Here is a 20,751-nt window from a genome sequence, read left to right as displayed (position 1 = left end):
ACACAACCCCCACCAGAACCAGTTACGCGTCCCACCGCTTGGGCGGGTGGCCCTGGTGTTTGGGCATTGCCGTCTGCACCAGCCGTGATAGGTCTAAGTGCGTCGCCTTCAAACGGTCCATGGTGAAAAGTTCGTCTTTACCCCGTATGTTTAAAGTGAAAGTCCTGCCGGACCGCTGGAGGACCTTGTACGGACCTTCGTATAGGCATTGTGAAGGTGCCATATGTGGGCCACACTGAACAAATATGAATTCCGCAGAGTTCAGCTCTTTGGGACGACGTGTCAATGATGCGAAGGAGGTTGGGGGGGGGTGGTGGTGGTGGCTAGCGAGGATAGTTTCTTAGGAAGATCTGCCAAAAGGTTTGCATGGTCGGACGTGAGATTGAGCTCTGGGCCAAAGAACTCACCAGGCAGCGAGAGCGGCGTGCTGTAGACCAGTTCCATAGAAGATGCCTGTAGGTCCTCCTTGGATGCTGTTCTGATGCCGAGGAAGACCCAGGACAATTCGTCTGCCCAGCTTGGGCCGGTGAGGCGAACCATGAGGGCAGATTTCACATGACGATGAAACCTCTCCATCAAACCATTTGCTTGTGGGTGGTAGGCTGTGGTGTGGTGGAGTTTAACCCCCAGGAGGTTCGCCGGCTGAGCCCAGAGCGCAGAGTTGAACTGGACGCCCTGTCACTGGTGATGTGCGCCGGGACTCTGAACCTAGTGATCCAATGACTGACTAGGTTCCTGGCGCACGTCTCTGTGGAAGCCTCTTTGATGGGAACGGCCTCCGGCCATCTCGTGGTTCGATCAACTATTGTGAGAAGGTAGTGCGCTTCTCTGGATACCGGCAGGGGACCTACGATGTCGACGTGGATGTGCTGAAATCTCAGCACCGCTGGGTCGATTTGCTGGATTGGGGCCTGCATATGCCAGTAAACCTTGGAGGCCCGGCACCTGGTGCAGTTCTTCACCATCTTGGCCACCTCCTTTTTGAGCCGTGCCACACAAACCGCTCTGCTGCCATTCGCACCAATGTCTTCACTGAGGGGTGGGCTAGGTCGTGGACTAAGCTGAAAAACCTCAATCTCCATTGCGGTGGGACTACTGGGCACAGCGAGCCAGTGCAGAGATTGCAGAGCAGCATGTCCGGGCTGTTGGGCAACTGAATGTCCTGGAGCTCGAGGCCTGAGATGTCGGTCCGGAGAGCCTGTGTCTCTGTGTCCAGCTCCTGGGCCTGTGCTAACTGTGCATAGTCAAGGCCGGGGGCGAGAGTGTTGATCGCTGGACGAGAGAGAGCATCCGCTACGACGTTGTCTTTGTCTGCCATGTGCCTGATGTCAGTGGTGAACTCTGACAGGTAGGAGAGGTGGCGTTGCTGGGGAGCCAACCACGGACCTTTGGCCATCACAAGTGCCTGTGTGAAGCCCTTGAGGTCCGAGAACATCGTATCGAAAGTGCCGGATGGCCAGGTACAGTGCCAGGAGCTCCTGGTCGAAAGCACTGTTCTTGACCTCGGCAGGCGCAGCTGTTTGCTAAAGAAGGCCAGCGGGTGCCACTGTCCGTTGAGCTGCTGCTCAAGTACGCCCCCTACTACCGTGGCTGAGGTGTCTACCAAGAGTGCTGTGTGTGCCTCCGGGCGTGGGTGCACCAATAGAGTTGCATTGGCAAGAGCCTCTGTTGTGGCAAAAGTGGTCTCTGCCTCCTCTGACCAGGTCAGGACTTTCTCCTTAGCAGCGATCAATGCGAAGTGGTCGCATGGTGCGGGCGGCGCCGGGGATGGAGCGATGATTAAAAAATACACCATCCCCACGAACTCCTGCAGGCCCTTGAGGGTGGTTGGCTTGGGGAACTGCTGGATGGCTGTGACCTTCTCTGGCACCGGGGCAGCCCCTGCTGCCGAGATGGTGTGTCCCAGGAACTACAGCGCCTGCTTGCCGAACTGGCACTTGGCCATGTTAACCGTGAGGCCAAACTCCGCCAGTCAGGCAAACAGGGTATGGAGGTGGGGCTTGTGCTCTTTGTGGAATATTTAGCTGCCAATAGTGCCCCTCCTGCAACCAAGTTTCACGGATGGCTACAATATATTGCCATGTGTCAATCCATGCTGTAAGCTCATCCTTTTTCTTATGATGCTCCTTGCATTGAAATATATACACTTGAGAGAATGTCCCCCACATGTACTCTTTTGATTACCATCTACTTCACCACTTCCCCCACCCCTTCATTAACTGTAACATCCCTTCAAATCTAGGTGTGGTTCTACCCTAATCTCAGCACTCCAAGTCCCTATCCTCTGCGTCCATGAGGCGCTGAAAAGTCTGGACTGTGTTCTTGTGGCCGAAAGGCATACTCAGGAATTCAAAGAGGCCAAAGGGAGTGATGATCGCTATCTTGCCGATGTCCTCGGGGTGGACTGGGATCTGATGATACCCCGGCACAAGATCGACCTGGGAGAAGACTTGCATGCTGTGGAGATTGGCCAAGAAGTCCTGAATGTGGGGAACCGGGTACCTGTCCAGTGTGGTCGCGTTGTTCAAACGCTGGTAATCACCACAGGGTCTCCAGCCCCTGGAGGATTTAGGGACCATGTGGAGAGGGGATGCCCAGGCACTGCCCAAGCGACAGACAATCCCCAACTCCTGTAGCCAGGAAAACTCCTCCTTTGCCAGTTGCAGCTTCTCGGGCGGAAGTCGTCTGCCCAGCTTGGGGGGCCCTGCGTGGAGATATGGTGGTATACCCCGTGCTGGGGTAAGGTGGCGCTGAATCGTGGTTGAAGGATGGCAGGTAACTCATGGAGTACGTTTGAATACTCATCCCTGGAAGTGGCGATGGCAGCGATCTCGGGCCTGCAGGTGTTTGTGGCAACCAGGCGCACCAAATGGAAGGTGCGAACATTGACCAGCCTCTTGCCCTTCATGTCAACTAACAGTCCGTGTGCCCTCAGGAAGTTGGCCCACTGAGGCTAACACAAACTTCCAGCGGGATTTGTCTTTCCCGATCTGGATCTGCACCCCGTGGGTACCGAAGGTCTTGATGGCGGAACCGTTGGCGGCCCGCAGGGTGGGAACACGAGATTGGGTGCATGTCTCAAGGGCGGTGGGGGGCAGGACGCTCAGCTCCGTTCCTGTGTCCACCAAGAAAGGTCGGCCAGTGGACTTGTCAGTAACGTGAAGGAGGCTGTCCACATGGCCATCCATCGCAACCATCAATGGTGGCTGGCTGGGTCGTTTCCCCTGGTAGTCACACGGTTGTCAGCACTTATGAGCTTGCGCTCCCCAGCGCTGATGGTAAAAACACCAGGTGGAATGGTGTTCCTCCGGGTTGTGCTTGGGGGAATGTTGCGGCCGGCTGGCTCTTGGTCGCGCAACCTGACTGAGGGCTGCTTCATTCTCCCTCTTGGTGCACCAGAGGGTGTCCACTCGGGCTGTGACTCGGCGTGGATCTGTGAAGTCCTTATCCACCAGGATTAGTTGGATGTCCCCGGGCATCTGTTCGAGGAAGATCTGACGGAATAGGAAACAAGGTTTGTGATCCTCCGCCAGCGCCAGCATCTCGTCCATTAGGGCCGATGGTATGTGGTCCCCAAGCCCGTCGAGGTGCAGGAGCCCGGAGGCACGCTGCTGAGGGGAGAGCCCGAAAGTGCCAAGGAGCAGGTTCTTGAGGGCAAGATATTTACCCTCGGCCAGTGGGTTGTGTATTAGATCATCCACCCTGTCTCCTGTTTCTTCATTCAGCACGCTCAGGACGTGGTAGAACATCGTGGCATCTGCTGAAATGTTTCTCATTTGAAACTGTGCCTCCGCCTGCCCGAACCACGTATGCGGGCGATGGGTCCAGAAAGGGGGCAGTTTGATGGCAACGGCGTTGATCTCTGTCGGATCCATGTTTTTGAGACCAGAGAAGCATCTGGGCTCAACGGGGTCACCAAAGTAGTGCTGGACACAGCCAAGAAAGACTCAGCCACCACATTGAAAGTCGTTAATGACTTTTTTTTCAAATTCAGCACCCGCCCTTTTAAGGGCAGCATGAGCTCAGTCACCTCGTGCATTGTGACATCATAATCACTGTCCCAGGTGCGTGCTGGGCAGGAGACTTGAGGCAGGGAGAAAGCCTGACAGCGCCATCTTCCCATGGCTGCCCCGCCACGTGGCGTTACACAGTAGTATATATTACAGCCATGGTAAGTTTTTTATGAAAATTTATTGTTACATTATACCTGGTACAGTGAGAAGTGTTTGTTTGGCAAGCAGTTTAGCAAGTCAAATCTGACATGTACAGTGTCCTCCATAATGTTTGGGGAAAAAGACACTTTTTTATTTTCATTCCCCCCTATACTCCACAGTTTTAAATTTGTAATCATACAATTCATGTGTAATTAAAATGCACATTCCAGGTTTTATTCAAGGATATTTGTATATATTTTTGTTTGACCATGTAGAAATTGCAGCCAAAGAAGCCATTATGAGGCTGAAAAACAAGAATAAAACAGTAAGAGACATAGCCCAAACTTTAGGATGACCAAAATCAACTGTTTGGAACTTCATTAAGAAGAAAGAGTTTACTGGTGCACTAAGTAATCACAAAGGGACTGGTGGGCCAAGGAAGACCTCCACTGTTGATGACAGAAGAATTTATCTCATTACAAAGAAAAATCCCACACACCTGTCCGACAGATCAGAAAAACTCTTTAGGAGGCAGGTGTGGATGTGTCAGTGACTACTGTCCACAGAAAACTTCATGAACAGAAATACAGAGGCTGCACTGCAAGATGCAAACCACTAGTTAGCCATAGAAACAGGATGGCCAGATGAAACAAGCAGGAGCTGAAGATGACTGCAATAGAGACCTGGCGGAGAATCACCAGAGAAGAAACTCAGCACCTGGTGACAACTATGAATCATAGGCTTCAAGCTGTCAATGCATGCAAGGGATATGCAACAAAATACTAAACATGACTACTTTAATCTACATGCCATTGTTATGTCCCAAATATTATGGTGCCCTGAAATGAGGGGATTATGTATAAAAAGTGCTGTAATTTCTATATGGTCAAACCAAAATGTATGCAAATAACCTTGAATAAAATCTGGAATGTGCACTTTACTCATATGTGAATTGTTTGATTACAAATGTAGAATGATGGAGCACATGAGCAAATAAAGGAAAAAAGTGTATTTGTCCCATACTTTATGGAGGGCACTGTATGGAGTGGAAAAAGGAGCAGATAACATTTCGGATGGAAGACCTTTTAGACAAAACTAACTTGCTTTCTCTCTTTCACAGTTCAAAGTGGCAGAGAGAGTAGAGGAAATAATGACTGGATAAAGGGAAAATAATTGATTAGAGAAAACAAAGAAAGGAATTTGTAAAAGTGTTGAAATTCAGAGTTTTGGGAAATGCCCAGCAAGTGGTCCTGTGCTGATCGGGAGAGGAAAATGAAGCCATTATTGCAGATGAACAACCAACAGAAGAATTTGCTATTTCTGCCAGTTCTTTGAGATATACAGGATTCTGTGCTCCAGTTCTAAAGTTAAAATGTTAAGCCCCTTTTATATTAACAAACTGATTTTTCATCCTAAACACAATCTGATGGAGGAATTCATCAGGTTGAGCAGCGTCAATGGGAGAAAAAGGTTTGTTCATTCATCATGTACTCATGCCTCTTCTTGCCTCCTCTCTTCCTCCCCCTCACCTTTTTATTCAGGGGCCTGAATAAAATATCCTTCATATCTTTATGAAGGGCTCAGGCCTGAAATGTTGGTTATATCCCTTTGTTTCTCAAAGACACTGTGTGACCTGCTGAGTTTCTCCAGTACTTTTGTTCTACTGATGATGCTATAGCCTTGTACCTTCACTCCATCCTGACCCACCTGGAAAATGACACCTCATACACCAGGCTTCAGCTTCATTGACTTCATTGACTTCAGCTCGGCATTTAATGCGATCATTCCCCAGAGGCTGGTGAAGAAGCTGTCCTAACTGGGGCTCAACACCCCTCTCTAACTGGAGTCTGGACTTCCTAACAGAAAGATCACAGTCTGTCCACATTGGCAGCAGAATGTTAAGCACCATTACAGTGAGTACTGGCGCACCTCAGGGCTGCATGCTCATCCTGCTCCTTTTCATGCTACTGATCCATGACTGCATCCAACAGAGTCATCAGGTTTGCAGATGGCACAACAGTAGTTGGCCTCATCAACCACAACAATGAGTTGCACTACAGAGAAAAGGTGGAAAATCTTGTGATTATGGTGCAAGAGTAACAACCTGGGTCTCAATGTGAACAAGATGAAGGAGATTATCATGGACTTCAGGAAGACCAGGAACAATTACCTTCCACTGCACATCAATATTTCTGTAGTAGAGAGAGTAGAGAGCACCAAGTTCCTTGGAGTCCACTTAAGTAGAGTCCTATCCTGGACACAACATCTCCTCACTTGTCAGGAAGATGCAACAGCCACTGCATTTCTGGAGAAGAATGAAGCGGGAAGGCAACCAGCCACCATCACGTCAACCTTCTACAGGACCTCTGTTGAGAGAGACCTGGCCGGCTGAATCACAGTGTGGTATGGTTGCTGTAGAGAAATGGATTGGAGGTCCATCTACAGGACCATAAGAGTAGCAGAATGGATCACTGGGCCTCCTCCTACTCCCCCTCCCCCCAACTTGATCTACTGGGATTGTTGTTTGAAGAGGGCACACAAAATCATTGAGGTTCCCTACCACCATGCACATACAGTAGCATATTTCAGCTATTCCTGTCGGGAAAAACATATAGAAGTATCAGAGTCAACATCACCAGGCTGAGAAACAACTTCTTCCCACAGACAGTGGGAATGCTGAACAATCAAAAGAACTTCTCGCACTAACCATCTGAGACTCATATTTAGGAATACCTGTCCTTTAAATGTATTGTTTGTCTGTATGTATGTTATGTCTGGTTGTGTGTCTGCATGTTTTGCATCGAGGACTGGAGAATGCTGTTTCATCGGGTTGTATTTGTGCAATTGAGTGATACTAAACTTGAACTTGCCACTACAGTCAAGACATCAGATTGAGTTTAGCTTCAGTCTTCAGCATTTGCAGTCTCCTGCCATCGCAAATTTTCCACCTTTTTGCTTTTGATTCACTTCCTAAATTAGTGGGAGTTGCCATCTACTTGTATTTGGTTATATTTATTCTTTCTGTCCTTTCTCATAGAATCCAGATACCACAAAAGCCAAACTGATTTCTCGAATGGCAAAAATGGGACAACCAATGCCATTTCTTGCGGGAGCTCTTTCTGCTCAGCCTGACTCCAGTGATTCTGAACTTGAGGTAAAAAGTTAAAACTTTATTATGTACATGTGGCAGAGTTGGAAATAATCTTGAATTGAATTTATAAAAATACATACTGTACAAACTCCATCCTTGTCCTGAGTTTAGTCATTATAAATCTTACTGTGACTTAAGTATGTTGCAAGCTTCTGTTGTATGTTATTTTTTAGCAAAGTTACTTTGGGAGTTGGAACAGGGAAAGAAACTCAGATAACAACCCACATTCAAAACTGTAAACAGCATTATTATTGTTCAATTGAAATACTATAACAATGCATGTTTGCATAAAGAAGACATCTGTTCAAATAAGAGGCCATCTGCCATATGTCTCAGGCTTTTGGGAAATTGAAACTGAACCAGTATTGCTAAAGCCAGTCATGTGATTAAGGCACTCGAAGAAAGCATTTTAATTCATCAGAAAGTCATTTGGAGAGGCAGAAATAAAGTGACTTTGGGGAAGATGGTCACTTCAGCTGTTTCTCCTTGTCAGAGGAGAGCAATGATTTGCTGTGGCCATTGTAATGGTCACTTTTGACTGACCTGTATCAAGGTAAAGAAAGCAAGATCATTCTTGCTTTTGGATTGTGACCATTTTGATGGTTATATCCTTTAACTCTTGTTTGGGTTCGTAGAAACATTGTGGAAGTCACAAGTTCCATAACCTCTATTCAAGGAAGAGGGGAACTGTGAAAAATCATCCGTATCAAGAAACATTTCTCTGAAAGCAAATTGACAAGATTTTGTAACTTTGGAGAAGTTTGATGACTCAGTGTCTCACCTACTCCGTAATTACTTCTGAACATCAGTTTAAAGATTCTGAATTTCAACACATTTTCAAGACTGAACTTTGAAATTTTCAGAATTGTGGCTAAGCTGTAATGGTTTGGGTAACACACACACAAACACAATACCACACACCACGGTGAGGGGTCATATAGTGGGTTGCACTGATCTACAAGCAAACTGCTTCACAGAGGGGCAGGCCTGCACTTGCTGACGTCACAGTGTGTGTGTGTGTGGTGGGGGGGGGGGGGGGGGGGGAGTGTCCGCAAAGGATCATGGGGGAAGTGCTGATAAGTTGTTCGAGAGTTCCAGTAAAATCAGTTAGTTGGTTCAACTCGCTTTGGACTCTGTGTGGTTCTTTCGTTTGCTGCAGCCCTAGTGCAACAATATGATATTATTAATAATTATAAACAAAAATTATTGTTCTGATTATAGCATTTTCTTGGTGAATTTCTATTGCTGCTGGTCTATGACATAACAAATAGAAACACAGAAGTTTATATCATAGTGTCTGCTCTTGTGGATGAAGGTGACGTTGTTTGATGCTGATCGTTTCCTTGAAATTTTATTTGTTATAATTAGGGAATGAGTAATTCTGTTGTGATCTTTGCAGCCTATCTCTCACAACTGTCATTAAAGTGTATTGTACTTGGTTATGTAGTATAATTCACTCACACTCATGATATAGATTAGTAATGCAAACATCAACTCACTTAACGAACTACAGCAATTGTATATCATTCAGCTTCTTGTACTTCCTATGCCATTTATTATGATTGTGTATGATCTTTTATCTCACCCCTACTTTCCTCCAGTAACCTCATACCCTTTGAGTAGAAATATGATTATCTTTTTCTTGAATAGTCATTCTTTACACTTTTGAAAGAGGGGACCAATTATTCAAAACAAATGTTTCATCATTAAACAAAAATCTTTTCCCTTTTGGCTACTTCATTGAAGCTTACTTCATTGTGCCTAATTATGGGACAGAGAGGTAATTGATCAGATTTTAAATTATTCATGGTCTGCATCTGTATTTTTTTTTATTCCCCCCTCCCCCCCCACACACACACAAACAACCAAAGCAATTGGGCTTGCCCTTTGTTGCAAGATCCAAACACTTGGAGCTTGCTGATCTCCCTTGCCAATTACTGTCATAAGTTAAATCTTCCTGTTCATGTGCATATTATTCTAATTGACTTCAGCTTTGTCTTTGACCATCAGCGGAGATACTCAGCTGTATCTTACTCATTTCCAGACTTGATTACTCTTGATTGGGCTCCTATACTCCTCTCCTGTCTCCACAAGTCTGCAAATCCATCAGCAAAATGTTTTCATGCCTATTCCCTATGTTAAACTCTCCATTACTCTGACTCTTGCCAAGTTTAAAGTATTTCTCTTTGCTTCTGTGACCTTTATACTTCCAATATTTATAACATTGTACCACCCTTTATCATTACTTATCTCTTCTGGATCAAAGTTGCCTGTGAGATGTTTTAATCTTCCTTCTTGGAGTCACCAATAATGGAAAGTGCAAATCTTCATCCACATCCTTCCACCTAATCATCTTCCACTTTTCCTCAAAGATCTATTTTTGTTGCCTCATCTTTTCCTTTGTCTTGTAAGTTAATATATATTTGTAATAAACTTTTTAATTATCATAGTGTTCATGATTATATATTCAAAGGTACTACCTTCAGGTTGTCTTAGATCATTTCCCAGCTTTTAAAAAATATGTTTTTAATTGATAGTATGAAAATATTGAACCATGTGATATTCCATATTTATCTTTTAGCTGTTCAAATGTCAGTAGGTTATTTCCCAGAAACCCCCATGTTGTTTATTTGTCCCTATCAGCTTTTCCATGGCTATTCTTGGTTTCTTACCTTTCCATTAAAATTTTCTTAACAATTTTGGAAAAAAATTTCTTTGTTACGGGAATAGGTAGCATTTGAATTGAATATATTCATTTTGATACAGTTTACTCTCCCTATTACAGTTATTGGCAAGTCTTTCCTATTCTCTGTCTTTTTGTAGTTTTTCCATTAACGGTTGATAATTTAGTTGAAACAGATTTATTATTCTGATGCCTAAATAACATATTACCTGTGTCTGCCATTTAAAAGGGGATTCTTTTTTACATTGTGTATAGTTTGTCGTATTTATTGGCATTACTTCACTTTTATCAGTGTTAACTTTGTATCCTGAAATTGTTCCATATTCTTTAAATTTGGTATGTAACCTCTTTATTGATTCTTTAGGATGTATTAAATATACAATAATGTCATCTGCAAATAAACTAATTTTAAATTCTTCCTATTTAATCCTTATAACCTTTATTATTCTGTCTGTTATAATTTCTGCCAATGGTTCTATTGCCGAGGCAAAAAGGGAAGGTGATAGTAGACTTACTCAATTTGAAATAATCTGAAATATAACCATGGGTTAGCACTCTTGCCTTGGGATTATTATATAGGGCTTTGATCCAATTAATACATTTTTCTGATAATTTAAATTTCTGTCGTACTGTAAGACAAAGCTCCATTCCAGCCTATCAAAGGCCTTCTCTGCATCTAGAGTTATTGCCACTGTTGGTTCTTTATTTTCTTGTGCCCTATGTATCAGATTGATAAATTTACATACATTATTTGCTGCCCTTCTATTCTTAATAAATCCCGATTGATCTGATTTCACCAACTGCAGTAAACAATTTGATGATCTATTTGCTAATAATTTTGCAATTAATTTATAATCAGTATTTAATAAGGAAATTGGTCTGTATGATGATGGTGATAATGGGTCTTTCCCTGTTTTCGGAATTACTGTGATTATTGCCATCTTGCAAGATTCAGTGAGGTTCTGATTTTTTTCCACCTGTTTTATTACATCTAAAAAAGGGGGAAATAATAAGTTATTAAAGGTTTTGTAAAATTCTGAAGGGAATCCGTCTATTATTTGGTAAAGTCATTAATGTATCATATTTCAGTGATTGTTAGGGGATTTGCTAATTTACTTTGTTCTTCTGAATCTAACTGGCGTAACTCGATACTTGATAAAAATTTATCTTTTTTCCCTATTCTTCTCTATAATTGCTTATAACATCTCCTGAACTTTTCATTAATCTCTTGTGGTTTATATGAGATCTGATTATTTCCTTTCCTTACTGCAACAATAGTTTTATGTTATTTGCTCTGTCTTTAATTGCCAAGCCCAAGATTTTGTGGGGTTTCTCTCCTATTTCATAGTATCTTTGTTTCATTTTCATTGTTTTTTTCCACTTGGTATGTTTGTAATGCATCATATCATCATATTTCAAATTTTTCTCTGTCAGTTGTCTTTTTTATTCCTTTATTTTTTCCTTTCATTAAGTCTTTCTCTTGACTTACTATATCTTTTTCTAATTTTTCTATTTCTTGGTAATATTCTTTTTTTCATTTTAGTTGTATAACGTTATTTGCCCTCTAATAAAGGCTTTCATTGTATTCCATAATATAAATATATCTGTTACATAATTTGCATTCATATCAAAATATATTTTAATTTGTTCTTAAAATTGCCTAAAATCTTGTCTTTTTAGATGGGGTTAAGACTCTATCTATATCCTTTAATTGGAGTATCCTCCAATGTAATTGTTAGCCATAAGGTTGAGTGATCTGATGACAATCTTGCTTTATATTCAACATCTTGGACTCTCCTTTGTATTTGGGCTGAAAGTAAAAACATATCAATCCCAGAGTTGGTCTTATGTCTGTTAGAATAATATGAGTAATCTTTATCTTTTGGGTTTTGTTTTCTTCATATGTCTATTATTTTCATATCTTGCATTGAACTCCATGTAAATTTAGCTACTTTATTTGTTTTGTATATTTACCAATTTTTATCTAATAATGGATCAAAGCTAAAATTAAAATCTCCACCCAGTTTGCAATTGGGAAAATGACTTAAACATACAAATAATGAAACTTGGAAGGAATTGTGTGTGGGCACTATGACAAATAAAATAAATGCTCAGTGTCGAATGATACAATATAATTGGCTTTGCAAACTATACGTTAGATTTTTAAAAAATTTTAAAATGGAACCCAACATTATCTGATAAATGCTTTCGCTGTAAACAAGAAATTGGTACAATGATACGTTCAGTTTGGACAGGTGCAAAAGTGAAACCCCTTTGGGAGGTTTTAAATTCAATACTAGATCAAATTACAAAAAGACCCCAAAAATTTTCTGTAAAGCAATATAAAGAGTTAAAATTAAATATAAACAGATTACAAAAATGATTTATCAAGATTCCACTAGCAGCGGCTAAAAAATGCATTGTGGCACTTGCAGGAGCTGAAGGAAATCGCTGCTGCCATACCGAAGGTCATTAATGACTGTTTTTATTTAAATTCATCGTGCCCGTTTAGGGGCAGCATGACCTGGTGCATTGTGACATTGTAATCCCTGCCCAGGGTGTGCGTTGGAAGGGATGCTGGAGTCAGAGAGAAACCTCTGACGATGCCATCTTCCCATGGCTGCCCCGCCACGTGGCTATACAAGCGGGGCTGGTTCACCATGAAGATGTGCGCCGCCACACAACCACCCCCAGAACCGGCTACGTGTTCTGTCGCTTTAGCGGCCTTCTGCACCGATTGTGATAAGTCCAAATGAGCAGCCTTTAAGTGGTCCACAGTAAACAGTTTTTCCCTGCCCCCCACATCTAAGTCCCACCCGACCACTGGAGAACCTTGTATGGTCCTTCGTATGGGCGCTGCAGCGGGGCCCTCTGTGGTCCTCTCCAGACGAACATAAATTGCACCACATCCAGATCTTCCGGTCAAGGTGCCGTGGAGCAATGGGGGCAGTGGGATTAGGTTGTCCAGCCGTTTACGGAGGTCCACAAGCCGCTCACCTTCGTTGTGCATCATCTCGACCTCCGAGCCGAAGAATTCGGCCATAAACCATTTCTGCTGATGAGGCTTGCAGGTCCTCCTTGGGCGCCATCCTAATTCCCAAGGAGAACCCAGGGCAACTTGTTCACCCAGTCGGGGCTGGAAAATCTTGCCATCAGAGAGACTTAAGGTGTCAGTGGAACCTCTCTACCAACCTGTTAGACTGTGGGTGGTAGGCGGTGGCGAATTTGGGTCTGTCGTCGTCCGCCGAGCCCAGGTGCACTGAGCGAAATGTGTGGGCATTGAGCAGCCTCCTACCCCTCACGTCCACCAGCAGACCGTGAAACCTTAAGAAGTCAGCCCCTAACAGCGCGGTGCCCACCGAGGCCAGGAAGAACCTCCAAGTGAACTTTTCATCCCTGATCTGTATCTGTGCCCTACGGATGCCATAGGTCTTGATTGCGGAACCATTGGCAGCCTGCAGGGTTGGACCGGGGGTCTGGGTGCAAGTTTGCAGCGTTGTAGGGGGGAAGGGTGCTCAGCTCGGCCCGTGTGTCCACCAGGAACCGGCGGCCCGTTGGCTTGTCAGTGATGTAAAGGAGTCTGTTCACGTGGCCAACTGTCGCAGCCATCAACGGCGGTTGGCCTGGCCATTTCCCTGGAAGTCACGGGGCTGGCAGCACTTGTGGGCTTTCACTCCCCAGCGCTGGTAATAAAAGCACCATGTTGACTGGGTTTCCTCCGGCATGTGCTTGTGGGTATCCTGCGGATGGCGGGGCCCCGGCTTGGAGACTTGACTGAGAGCTGCCTGGTTCTCCTGTTTTGCGCACCAGAGGGCATCTGCCATGGCTGTGACCTTTCGGGGTCGGAAAAGTCCTCTTAGGACAGATGGAGCCGGGTATCTTCTGGTATCTGTTCAAGGAATATCTGGTGGAAGAGGAAACACGGTTCATGATCCTCCGCCAGGGCTAACATTTCGTCCATGAGGGCTGAGGGGCTGCGATTTCCCCCAACCCATCCAGGTGTAAGAGCCTGGAAGCACGCTGCTGGGGAGTGAGGCCAAACTTCCCCAGGAGTAGATTTTTGAGGGTGGTATACTTGGCCACTGCTGATGGCTGGTGAATCATGTTGTCCACCCTCGCTGCTGTGTCTTGGTCCAGTGCACCCACGACGTGGTAAAATTTTGTGGCGTCGGCTGAGATGTTGTGGAAGTGGAATTGTGCCTCCACCTGACCGAACTACATCTGTGGGCCATAAGGGGGGGGTGGAGTTTGAGGGCAACTGGGTTCACCTCAGCTGCGTCCATCATTCACTGGGTCCAGATAGCTGTTTGGGCCCTTTGGGGTCACCACTGTGGCGCTTGCAGGAGCTGAAGGAAATCACTGCTGCCACACCGAAGGTTGTTAACGACTGTTTTTATTCAAATTCAGCGTGCCCCTTTAAGGGCAGCATGAGCTTAGTCACCTGGTGCATTGTGACGCCCAGAGTGCACACTGGAAGAGATGCTGGAGTCAGAGAGAAACCTCTGACAACGCCATTTTCCCATGGCTGCCCCGCCACGTGGCGATACAAGCGGGGCCGGTTTGCCATGAGGATGTGCGCTGCCACAGCATAATGATAACTTGGAAAATGTAAACAACCTTGAAAATACAGCGGTGGCTCACAGAAATGAACAAATGTATTCCATTAGAGAAAATTACTTATAATTTAAGTGACAATTATGAACAATATGAACAATTTGGGACCAATATATAAAATTTATTTGTAACCGCAAACTCTTAACTCCAAATGAAAAAAACGTATACGTAAGGGAAAAAAAATCTCACAATATGTAAAACTCTTTTTTATTTTCTCTTTTGACTCTCTTTTCACTCTATTGTCATTGGGGGAGTGGTAGGGATGGGGGGTTGAGGAAAAAAATGGAAAAAGTCACTATGTATATATACGTACAAAGTTTGTGTATATATTGTTAGAGATTGGTTATATTGTGACATATTAAATAAAAAAAATCTGTTTTTGTGTGTTCTTTGGGCTTTTCTTTCCCCTCTCCTTCCTTTCTCTTTTTTCTTCCACCTCCCCTTCCTTTCTCTTTTTTCTTTCTCCTCTCGTTCCTTTCTCTTAAAAAAAGCATTGATCTTATAGAGCAGTGGTTTTCAAACTGCCACCCTAAACGCACATTCCACCTTAAGTAATCCCTATGCCATAAGTGGTCCATGATTATTAAGGGTTACTTAAGGTGGTATGCAAAGGGAAGATTGAGAACCACTGCTCTAGACTCAATTGTGACTGAAATTTTTTGCTTGAGAAAAATTGTAATTTGCCCATTTCCTTAGGAGTTATGAAACCGTGGACATAAAGCAGGGGTGTCAATCTCAAATTCACGGAGGGCCAAAATTAAAAACTTGGACTAAGTCGAGGGCCGAACTAAATATTTATTGAAAATTTTCAACAACATCTGCATGTTTTCTCTTCTTTCAACATATGTAATGTTAAACTTTAGGATATAACTTTAGGAGGATAATGTTACAGGTCAGGAGTAGGTAGCTCAAGTTCACCCTTTGCTTGACCTGAGGGAAACCTATTTGGTCCCTGTGGAGATGTAGTCAGCATTCACAGGCTGTGTCCATTTTGGCCTGCATCAGGACTCAGCATTTCCTGCTCACTCCTCAGGCTCTAGGCCACTATTCACCCTCGACCCACCATCCCTCTACCTGACCAGTCCTTTACCCAACCTCTACTCACCCCTCACTCCACTCGCTCTGCCTCTACCCACCCCATCCTATACACGCCCCTCTACTGCCTCTCCCCTCAACCTGTTCCTCCCTCTACCTGTCTCTCACCCTCTAATCACCCCTCCCCTACTCGCCCTGCCCCTCCCCTTTTACCTCTTCCCTATCCACCCCTCCTTCTACTCATCCCTCCCTCTAACTGCCCCTCGCACCACCATAACTTCCCCTGCCCATTACTCCTCACCTACACCCTCTGCCCACCCCTGCTTACCCACCCACTCAGGCCCAGCGCGCTGCCGATCAGCCTTTGCGGAACAGCGGGGGCCGTGCGCAGCCTGCCATGTCCGTCGCGCCGACAGGAAATCACAGGCGCTCGCCAATCCACCGCACCGCTCGACAGGTGGGAGAAGTGACTGGTTGTGCGGGGAGCCTTCCAACTGGCTTGCCGGCTGATGACATCGACAGACTTCTCGTGTTACAATTTTGTTTTCCCCGTTCTCAAAGTTTGCACGTCAACCTGCACGGTCAACCTGCAACACTCTTGCTCCTTCCGCGTCCCGTGGATCTGATGCCCGGGTGTTGTTAGGATTCCCAGCAGAAGGTTTGTGGAACTTTACCATTCTGGATTCCTTTTTGAGAATATTCTGGCCATCTTTTAAGGGGGGTGGTTTTAGGGGGGAGGGGATAGTTAGGGGGTGGGGATAGTTAGGGGGTGGGGAAGGATGTGCAATGAAGGGTGAGGATGGTGGGGGTGACATTACCAAAAAACAGCATCTGCTCTCGCTGCAGGGCGGGCCACCTCTAATACATTTTTGAAATGATCTTGTGGGCCAAATATAATTATATCTGGCCCGCGGGCCAGAGTTTGACATGTGTGACATAAAGAGTCAATTAGGTACAATTAAAACAGTGATTTTAACGAGTCAGTTAGGTACTGTTACAGAGTCCAGAGGACCCCAAAAACCAGCAACAATAGATATGCACCACAACAAATGGTTACTTAAACAAAAATAGTTTTTAATTATAATTGAACAAGAAAACAGAATTAAACCATAACTTATACTTAACCTACTTAATTCCCCCTCTTATACTTAGTGAAGGTGTGTGTAATGTATATTTAAGATTAGAAAAGTTTTTATGATCACAGCCCAATCTCATTGGTTGCAGGCAATTCTTGTACAGTGCACAGAAGTTAGCATTAACAAAATTCACCAGTCTTTGGTGTTTAACAGGCAAATGGTTACCACTCAGAAGGGTGTGGTTTTCAGAGAGAGATTCCTTTTTCCAGGACATCTGCAACTGATTCCTTCCCAATCAGTCTTGCTGATGAAATTTGCCCCCTTCAGGGTTCTCCAGATGATCCTCTTTCTTTCAGGTCACCTTTCAGACCACCAGCCTTCTCCTTTGACCTGACAGTCTTCTAAAAGTTTACCAGCTTTGTCCTTCTGGAACTGATTTCTGTGTCTCTCCTCTCTGTTTCACTCCCTCCCTCTCTGAGAGCAAACTGTTCTGCCTGCCTGCAAAAATCACATGCTCTCCCAGGAAAGCTGCATTCTGCAACTTTGTTGCTTTCTTTGCAAAAAGCATTCTGCAAAAGTCCTGCAAAAATTCTGTGGTTTAAAATGTGTTTGCATACAAGCTACTCTAGCAATTCATCCCAAGCCACCTCAAAATACTCTCACAGTACAATTAAAACAGTGGGTTTCAAACCCTTTCTTTCTGCTCACATACCACTGCAGTCACCTTCAGCTCTTACTTGTTTCAAGGGCTTGTCCCCTTAATTTGTCTCTTTAGCATATGGAAGTCATGCTCAATTGGATTTAGATTAGGCGACTGACTTGGCCATTCAAATATTTTACAGATTTTAGCTTTTGAAAAACTCCTTTGTTGCTTTAGCAGTATGATTGGGATCATTGTCTTGCTGTAGGCCGAGTTTTGGAGCTATTTGCTCAAACATCAGCAGATAAGATGTTCCAGAATTTATTTTGCGACTATCAACAGTTGCATCATCAATGAGGATAAGTGCACCAGTACCTGTGACAGCCATACATCCCCAGGCCATAACACCCCCACCATCATGTTTCACAGATGAGATGGTATGCTTTGGATCTTGGGCAGTTCCTTTACACCTCCACACGTTACTCTAGCCATCACTTTAATAAAAGTTAATCTTGGTCTCATCTGTCCACAAGACCCTTTTCCAGAATTATGCAGGCTCTTTTAAATACTTGGCAAACTGTAATCAGGCCATCATGTTCTGTGGCTAACCAGTGGTTTGCATCTTGTGGTGTATCCTCTGTATTTCTGTTCATGAAGTCTTCTGTGGTCAGTAGTGATTGACACATCCACACCTGCCTCCTGGAGAGTGTTTCTGAGTTGGACAGGTGTTTGTGGATTTTTTTTCCATTATGAGGGGAATCCTATCATCAGCAGTGGAGGTCTTCCTTGGCCCTACCAGTACCTTTGTGGTTATTTGGGTCACCAGTATGCTCTTTCTTCTTAATAATGTTCCAAACATTTGGGTTTGGAATGATAGAGCTGTGGGAGGAAGGCAGAGGTGGAGGAAATGGTGGTCTGTTAAGATAAGTAATACAGTCAAATCCAAAAATTCTGTTAATGGGTGAAATAGGAATGTGAAAAGGAAAAGAGTATTACAGTACAACTCTGATTATCCAAAATGGTCAAGACTGGGCCCATTTCGAATAAACATGTTATTTGAAGAACCAGTCATTTTTAAAAAACATCCTACTAGCAACAGCAAATCACTTGTAACAGTGTTTATACAACAACAAACAACAAGATAAGGCTTTTTAAGCATTAAAATAAAGTTTAATTCTTACCAATAAAATGCTGGCCACCGCCGATCACCGACACTTTCCCACTGAGGCCCTGCTCGTGCCGGTAACCCAAGGGTTCCACTCCTTCCCAGGAGCTTGAGGTCCATGGTGCAGCCAGGAGTCCGAGGTCTGCTGCTGCCATTGCCGGGAGTCAGTTTGGCTCTGAAAAAAATTCAGATAAATGAAGATTTCGGACTTTCCAATTTGGGATAATTGGAATTGTACTGTAGCATATATTAAGAAGATAGGAGTAGATAAAGCTTTTTGCAAGAAATTTAAATGAAAAAGAACATTTGAAGTGTTGGACATGTAGTAGCTTCTTTTAATTCTAAGGTGAGAGGTGTGGCAATATTCCAATTAAAATACAAAATGTAGTAACAGATTTACTCAATGTAAATGGCCAAAAGGGGTGATTAAATATTTAGGGATCTGGATAGGTAATAATTTATTCTATTTATATAAATTGAATTACTCACCATTACTTAAAAAAGTTGGAGGATTTACAAAAAAAGATGACGCTACTAATATCGTTAGTAGGAAGGGTTAATTGTATTAACATGAATATTTTTCCACGAATACAATATCTTTTTCAAACCTTACCAATACTATTACCACAAAAGTTTTTTCAAGAAATAAATAAACATATAAGGAAACTTCTTTGGAAAGGTAAAATTTCAAGAGTTTCTATAGAAAGATTAATGTAGAAATATGAATCGGGAGGTGAACAGCTTCCTACCTTTAAGAATTATTATCAAGTGGCTCAAATGAGATTTCTTACTACTTTTTTTGAGGGATGAGGAAAACTGCCATGGATCAAAATATAGTTGGATAAAATAGCAGAGGAACATGTATACAAATGGGATTCAAAATTAATAATCAGTGTGAAAGAATTGCTGAAACATTTAATTACCATCTGGAATAAGATAAATAATGAAATTGGAACAAAAGGAAGTATATCACCCAAGACTCATTTGATTCATAATAATCTAATAACTTTTTCTAAATATAATTAATTTTTAAATGTTTGGTTTCATAAAGGCATTAAAATATCAAAGATTGTTATAAACAAGGTCAATTGCTGTCATTTCAACAAGTAAGGAAGAAGTTATGGAACAATCTGGAAAACACTTGAGAGGATATCTCCAGGAAAAGTCAGGTCCAACAATGTTTTTACTGGCTTGGTGTGAGTTGGAAATTCTTATCATGAGAGGTAATACTAAGAAATTTATTTCTGTAATGTATCTTTTATTACAAGCTGGTACTATTAAACAGGGAGTTTATAAATCTAGACAGAAATGGGAGGCATATCAAAATATTATAATTAATGAGAAAAGATGGTCAGATCTTTGTCGAGATTATATGACAAATGCTATAAATGTAAGGTATAGATTAGTTCAATATAATAATCTGCATCAAGTATATTTAACATCACAAAAATTGAATAAAGTGATATCAGATTTATCAGATACATGTAGTGAAGAGATAGGAACCTTTCACATTCTACTTGGTCATGTTCTAAAGTAAGGTCTTTTTGGGTGGACTTATTTTTGAGAACAAATTACACATAATGCATTTCCACAAAATCCAGACCTATTTTTATTGGGAAATATAGAAGAAACAAGAACCAAGTTAAAATTATCATTTTATCAAATGAAATTTATTAAAATAGCATTAGTGGTGGCAAGGAAGTATATTGCAGTGACTTGGAAATCAGATGCATATTTAGGTATAGAGAGATGGAATGCAGAAATTCAAAGTTGTATTGCTTTGGAGAAAATTGCACATAATTTAAGAAATAAATAAGCTGCCTTTTTACGAATTTGAAGCACATTATATGCAAAGCTTAGGGGTAAATATGTAAAAATATATTTCTAGCTTCTTAAGACTTGTGTTAATCTTCTTCCCTAAAATGGTTGTACAAACAGTGTAGGATCCCACTGTGCGAACTGACTCTTCATGCAATTCAGGAAACTTTTTCTCTTTTCTATATTTTGTATAACTATTATCATACATATTTTTCTTTGTGTATAATTTCTGAGTGGGGGGTATATGGAGGGAGGGAGGGAGGGAGAGGAGGCCAAATGTAGGGTAAAACCAGCAGGTAAACATTTGTAATTTTAAATTTTATCAGTATTTGTTTATGTATGGAAAATTTTAAAATAAAATATTTTTAAAAATCCTTGAATTAAATCTGGAATGTGCACTTTAATTACATGTGAA

The 20,751-nt window shown here is 42.9% G+C and overlaps 1 protein-coding gene across 9 annotated transcripts in view; it reads left to right on the top strand.

Annotated features, from left to right (window-relative positions):
- fkbp15a (FKBP prolyl isomerase family member 15a) overlaps positions 1-20,751 on the top strand; it is a 183,847-nt gene that overhangs the window by 76,088 nt on the left and 87,008 nt on the right. For all 9 annotated transcript variants that reach the window (XM_069933733.1, XM_069933701.1, XM_069933715.1 and 6 more), the window contains one exon: positions 7,192-7,308. In XM_069933733.1, the coding sequence (XP_069789834.1) occupies positions 7,192-7,308 (117 nt within the window). The remainder of the gene's footprint in view (positions 1-7,191; positions 7,309-20,751) is intronic.

The sequence above is a fragment of the Narcine bancroftii genome, chromosome 1 (genome assembly GCF_036971445.1).
Source record: "Narcine bancroftii isolate sNarBan1 chromosome 1, sNarBan1.hap1, whole genome shotgun sequence".
Classification (NCBI taxonomy): domain Eukaryota; kingdom Metazoa; phylum Chordata; class Chondrichthyes; order Torpediniformes; family Narcinidae; genus Narcine; species Narcine bancroftii.
The sequence above is the reverse complement of the archived record's forward strand: the minus strand, read 5'-3'. Positions and strand labels throughout refer to the sequence as shown.